This window comes from Priapulus caudatus, unplaced genomic scaffold, assembly GCF_000485595.1.
Source record: "Priapulus caudatus unplaced genomic scaffold, Priapulus_caudatus-5.0.1 Scaffold1564, whole genome shotgun sequence".
Classification (NCBI taxonomy): Eukaryota; Metazoa; Priapulida; class Priapulimorpha; order Priapulimorphida; family Priapulidae; genus Priapulus; species Priapulus caudatus.
In genome coordinates, this window is record NW_014578625.1 from 7,251 (window position 1) to 14,493 (window position 7,243).

A 7,243-nucleotide genomic window follows, 5' to 3' on the forward strand; every position below is an offset into this window, starting at 1 on the left:
CACACACACACACACACACACACACACACACACACACACACACACACACTGCACATACTCTGACGCACCCACGCAAGACGTATACACACGGTGATAGCGCAAAGCTATACGCGGCGTATACCTTGCTATATACAAATATACAGAGGCGCGTTGCAAAACCTCACAACCCGCCATGCAGCACGGCCAAGCCGCCAGCACTGCCAACCAGCCAGCACTGCCAATCCGATGACGCAAAAACGGCCTGATGATAAAAGCTGCGCTAAAGAAACGAGTTCTCAATTCGTTCTTATAATCACCGGTCGATTCGCGCTGCCACGTGGTGGTGGGGGAGTCCGGCGTAGCGAGGCAGCGCTAGCACTACGAACAAGATACGTCAGCTAGGAACGAGCACCCAACCCGCTACTGCCGCCGCTGCCGCTGCCGCTGCCGCTGCCGCTGCTGCGTGCTACCGTGCATACGCATTTCAATTAATAGCGTCAAGGCAATCGCGGCTTCGCGTGCAGCACAGAGAGCAATATCGTCTGTGTGCGCGTGTGTGTGTGCGTGTGTGTGCGTGTGTGTGTGTGTGTGTGTGTGTGTGTGTGTGTGTCTGCTGTGTGTGTGTTTCTGTGATGGTGATGTGTCGTGCCGCGCGCGTTGGTGGTAAATATAAATGGGTGTATCAAATATTTAAAAATTAAAATATAAAAAAAAATTAATATGGAAATTTTATTAATTAAAAAATTGTGTAATTTTTAATAGATATATTAATTTTAATTACTTTATAATATATAATAATTAATTATGAATTAATAACTTTTTTAATTAAATAAATTTTTTTTTTTTTAATTTCGTGTGATCGTGTGTTGTGTGTGCTGGTGTGTAGATGCGTGGTGCGTGGTGTGGCTTGTGTTCAGTAATAACAATTAAACATGATTAATTTTTTAAATTTGCCGCGCGCGTTTGTTGTTACTTTTGAAATTGTATAACAAATAAGTTTTAAGTTCTTAATATTATTTACTTTACCTTTAAAAATAAATCATCATCAACATAAATTTTTTACACATGGTTCAGTCTTACGCGGTGTGCAGTGTGACATTGAAGCTGCTGTTGCTTGTGACTTTAGCAAAACTGCTTAGTATTAAACTCTAGACTTACTGGTTGGTCTGCCTGCGGCCCTGTTTGCATTACTACTTACTGCTGCGTACTGCCTGCTGACTTGCCTGCTTGTGCTGCTGCATATACTCACAATGCTGACCCTACTACTGCTGCTGCCTTGCTACTGGCTGCTGCTGCTATTACTGCTGCTGGCTACTGCTGCTAGCTTAGCATATAAGCTGTTGCTTATACTTTTACTTAATCTTAATACTGCCATACACATAATCTTATAGTTTCCTTTAACTTGTCATTTTATTTTTCATTGCTTGCTTACTTGCTGCTGCTGCCTACTGGCTGCTGCTGCCTACTGCTGCTGCTTGCCCTACTGCTTCTACTACTGCGGCTGCTTGCTGCCTGCTGCCAGAATCTGTTTTATATTTTCTATTTATCATTCTTAGTATAGCTGTTCATTGTGTTTTACTATGCGCCTGCGGATGCTGGTCCTGCACGGTCTGCTGCTTAAAATAATCTTTCTATAAAAAACAAACTGTCTATAGCTGCTGCTGTCTTAGAATAACTACTGCCTGCTGCTGGCTGCCTACTGCTACCTTTTTTTTTCTTTTACTTTTGTTGTCTTTATTTTCTTTTACATGTGTCTTTACACTATATTCTAGACCCTTAATCTGCTTCTCTTAATAGCATGCTACTTTTGCTGCATGCCGCTGCCTGCTGCTGCACTGCTGAGTTCTTCTGACTGTCTGCTACTGCTGCATTTTTTGAACTGTCATTGGCTGACTTGAGCTCAATGTTATATTTAACTGCTGACTAACTTACAAACTATTACTGGTTAGGTGGGGGGTGGTGCGTTATAGCTTAAGTTATGTTGTATTTTAAGGAGAGTATAGGTTTTTATTTTTATAAGTGGTGTTGCTGCTGCCGCTCTTTAATATCTTTTAACTTGTCTAGTTATAAATAAGCCATCTCTCGTGAAGCTCTAGCAGACATCACCAGCTCTACCGCACCCCGGCCCCACACGCGATTCAATGCAGATATACAGTGGTAACCGGACAGCTAGGTCACTCAACAACAGATAACGACGACCAAATTATGGCTGTCTGTAAACGTAACGTAAAAACCAATTGAGGAAATCATAATATGACGTCATTCGGCATTTGATGGACGTCGATTCAGTTGCAGGCTGTAATTGACGAGACGAATGAAACTGTAGCGATGCTATTCGGGTGCTGCTGCTGCTGCTGCCCTGCCCTGCTGCTGCCTACATGCTGCTTGCTGCTGCTGCTGGCTGACTGAAAGCTGCATTGTCTCGGCGGTGGCAATTTGAGTCGATGCGCTTATCGCTCGTGAATATTATGGGCAGCGAGCCGTGCATGCATACACAGCGCAGCAATGCTTATATACAGCACACACCCAACACGACACACACACACACACAAATATTCACACAACAAACACAAAACACACACACACACACACACACAACACACATCCACAAACTAACACATCAACACACACACACACACACACATCACATAACAAACACATAAAAACACAACTCACAACACACACACACACGACGCAGCATCAACACACACACAAACAACTCAACCACACACACACAACATCTAACAACATCACAATCAAGCACACACACACACAACACGTCATAACACACACACACACACACCTACACAGCACACACAACAAACACACAACACACACACACACACACCACACACACGCTCCACACACACACACACACACACACCCATGCACACACACACGCACACAACACACACACACACAACATACACACACACGCACGCACACACGACACAGCACACACACACACACACACACCACAGCACCACACACAACACACACACACATCACACACACATCAACACAAGCCCACACACATACGAGTCGTGTCGAGTAGCAGGAAACGAGCGTACACCCGTCGTTCCGCCGCCGCCGCCGTGAATTTGTTTTTATAATGTAAGCTGTAGCGCCGCATACGGTATAGATGACAGTTAATCATTGTCCAATTTTCTAGCCAATCGAGCCGGCAATGTTATTTCAATTAATTTGGCCGCTGGATGCTGGCGCGTAGAAACGATGGAAGATTGTCGATTGAAATGGAGAGTAGCACGCCTATTGATGGTGATGATGAATCGACAATAATTAAGCAGCGAGCTTACAACAGAATGAATTACTGGCCGCGTGCGTGACATACACACGCGTATTACGAACGTTTACATGCACGCACAATATGCACACACCACACACTCACACACACACACACACACACACAGCACACACACACACACACACATCACACACACACACGCGCCGCACGCTGGCGCACGCAGGCACGCATACGCCTCACACACACGCACACACACTCGCCGCGCACACCACGTACAACGCACACACGACACACACACACACACACACCACACAACACACACACACAGACATCACACACACCACACACACACACACACACACACACACACGCACACGCCACACACACCACGCACACACACACAACGCACGCGACACACAACACACACAGCACACAACCACGCAACACACACACAACACACTACACACACACACACACACACACACACACACACACACACACACACGCACTCTACAGGCACCATCTCGGCCGCGCGGGAAATGCACGCGCGCAGGCGCTCACCACGCGCACTCGTTCTCCCTCGCTAACCCGCTGCAGCCCCTCCACAGCGCCGGACTATCTATTCAATTAAGCTGTAGAGTGTATACGAAAGTAATCCAGACTAGCAAACTTCGGAGCGCATCAATCTCGGCGAACTGCTCAGCGAACACAGCCCGCACGTCTGTGCCTGCTACGCAGTCTTTCCTGTATACACTTTACCAAAACAGAAGTCGCGCCCACTTGAACTCCATCGCTCTCTCTCTCTCTCTCTCTCTCTCTCTCTCTCTCTCCTCTCTTCTCTCTTCCTCTTCATCTACTCTCTCTCTCTCTCTCTCTCTCTCTCTCCTCCGCTCTCTCTCTTCTCTCTCTCTCTCTCGCTCTCTCTCTCTTCCTCTCTTTCTCTCTTCTCTCTCTCTCTTTGCTTTCTCTTTCTCTCTCTCTCTCTTCTTTTTCTTCTCTTTCTCGTCTCGGCCTCGCTCTCCTCCTCTCCTCCTCTCTCTCTCTCTCTCTCTCTCTCTCTCTCTCTACAGTATCATAGCTACTAGCCAGGCAGTGATAATGTTAGTAGTTATAGTTACACACTGATAGACACATCCCGCGCTGCACTGTATCATATATATTCAATATATATATAGTCTAATATTATCGATTATATTCACCTATATTATAATATATTGTAATCAATTATAATTAATTATTAATAGACTTTTGATGTAACGTAATGTAATATAATATAATGTAACGTAACGTAACATAACATTACATTACACAATATATCATTATCGCAAAAATAACATAATGTAATAATTGTAACAGTATCATCTTGGTATCATACATTATCATATAACGTTAATATAATATTATTAGTAATTTAATATTATTTAGTAGTATAATGTAAATGAATGGAATCTCATCTATTATGTTATTATAGCCTACGTAAGCGTAACACGACTTAACATAATGTAATGGGATAAAATATAATATATATAATAAAGTATATAATAATATAAGTCATTATAAAATAAACTAAAATAATATAATGAAATTAATATTAATAAATATAATATACATATATTCAATGCTAATATAATTAATATAATATAATATAATATAATTAATATAATATAAATATATAATATAATAACATAATATAACTATAATATAATAATCAACTATAATATAATATAACTGATAATATTACACTAACTATAAATATAACTATATAAAATAATATAAACATCTAATCTCTATTATCTCGCATTATTGATACACAAACTTTAACAATTCTGCATCATAGGCAAACTTGACTTAATTCCATGATTGCTACATCGACATTACTATAATGCCATCTGGTGCATTTATAACAGGCGTATCAAATATCATGTACATGCAATTATAGCTCTAATCCGCCTGCTCATACGAAATGATCCGAACGATAATTTAAAAAATAGTAAGTAACCTGGGATATAAATATGTATCACAAATAATCAAAATAATTATACATTATAATATCTTTCACTATCATATATATACATGGCGGCGCGGGCACGGTGATGTGTGCCGTGTACTGTGCTTTGTATGTGTGTGTGTGTGTGTTGTGTGTGGTGTGCGCGGGCGCGGCGCGGCGTGTTGGTGGGTGTGTGTTGTGGTGTGTGTGTTGTGTGTGTGGTGTGTGTCTGTGTGTGATGTGTGTGGTGTTGTTGGTGTTGTTGTGTGTGTGTGTGTGTGTCTGCTGTGGGTGTTGTGTGTCGTCGTGCGCGGCGTGTGTGGTGTGTGTGTTGTTGTTGTGTGTGTGTGTGTGTGTGATGTGTGGTGTGGGCGGCACGGTACATCTTCAACAGCTAGCAAAACAGTTTATACGCGCACCTCGATGTACAGAAACATAAGCTATTGCGACCAGCTGATATTGTTATCCGTATACACGGCAGCTGATGTCTTACATAAATAAATCGATAAAACGAAAAACGTATATACATTACACTATGTGTTAATGATTATATATATACTACACTTCCATAGTTATAATGTTACTATATATATAACATTCTATGTGTATATGTTATATATATACTATATACACTATTCACATTATACCCATCATAAGATATACATAATATATATATATACTCAATATATTTATTTATATATGTAATAAACTATATATTATATATAATTTATAGAAGAGAGAGGAAGAGAGTAGACACAGAAAGAAGAGAGAGAGAGAGAGAGACGAGAGAGAGAGAGGAAAGGAGCGAGAGGAAGGAAGAGGGGGAGAGGAGAGCGATAGAGAGAGAGAGAGGAAGACAGCAGGAGAGAGAGAGAGAGAGAGAGAGAGAGAGAGAGAGAGAGAGAGAGAGAGAGAGAGAGAGTGTGAGTGCGACAGATATAAGGGAGAGATGCGCTGTATATATAATAATATACGCTGCCTGTAGTTATATATCAGGGGATAATAATGAGAAACTTGTCGTTATTATCCCCTGGTTATTATATGCATGGGATCATAGACACACATCATCATAATGCTTGTTGTTTTCCCTTGTAGGCTGTTCGGAACAAAGTGTTCGAAATGTGCGCTCGGCTTTCAGAAGAATGACTTCGTCATGCGAGCGCGCAACAAGATCTACCACGTCGACTGCTTCCGCTGCGTCGCCTGCAGTCGGCAGCTGATTCCTGGTGACGAGTTTGCGCTCAGAGAGGATGGCTTGTTCTGCAAGGCCGACCACGACGTCGTCGAGCGAGCGCAGGCGGGCGACGCTAGCGCTCTCAGCCCCGCGTCCGACAGCAGATGCTCGCTGACGCCGCTAGGTGGTGAGTGCACGCGCTCTCGCGAGATCACGTATAGCAAGCGAACAGGGGGTGACGTCACTGTATGGATATTTGCGTGATTATGGAGATATAGAGGGAGGAGGGGGTGATAGATAACAGTATTAAATGACGGCAGAGTAATTCGGTAATGAAGAAATCAAGATATAGCGATTATCTATGTGCGGTAATATCCCAGGTGACCGGAGTAGTGAGTGTGGAGGGGGGGGGAGCGGGAGGATGGGGGCTGGCTCCATATATTAGGAGGCGTGTGTACCGTAAAGGCGGTTCGAATTATTATTCGTTGTAACGATCCACACTTCGCTAAGTTCTAACGTTGCAATTGCACCAAGTAGCCTACCCATAGGAACTCCATACCGAATGCACTGCGATTATATACAGAAATTTCTATCTCTACACCTAAAAATGTGCGTGCGTGCATGTCGCGTGCATACATACGTGCGTGCGCGTGTGCGCGCGTACGTGCGTGCCTGCGTGTGTGTGTACGTGCGTGCGTACGTGCGCGCTTGCACCTATAATTTCGATAGATATATTCGACGGGACGGGAATAGAGGTAACGCTGCGATGTCGGTGTTCGTACACGAAGTGTGTGTGTGTGTGTGTGTGTGTGTGTGTGTGTGTGTGTGTGTGTGTGTG

At 43.1% G+C, this 7,243-nt stretch overlaps 1 protein-coding gene across 1 annotated transcript in view; it reads left to right on the forward strand.

The window, feature by feature from the left end:
- LOC106817012 (insulin gene enhancer protein ISL-1-like) overlaps window positions 1-7,243 on the forward strand; it is a gene marked incomplete at its 5' end in the record, with an annotated part of 50,572 nt that overhangs the window by 2,920 nt on the left and 40,409 nt on the right. The window contains one exon of the mRNA XM_014821658.1: window positions 6,327-6,592. Coding sequence (XP_014677144.1) covers window positions 6,327-6,592 — 266 coding nt within the window. The remainder of the gene's footprint in view (window positions 1-6,326; window positions 6,593-7,243) is intronic.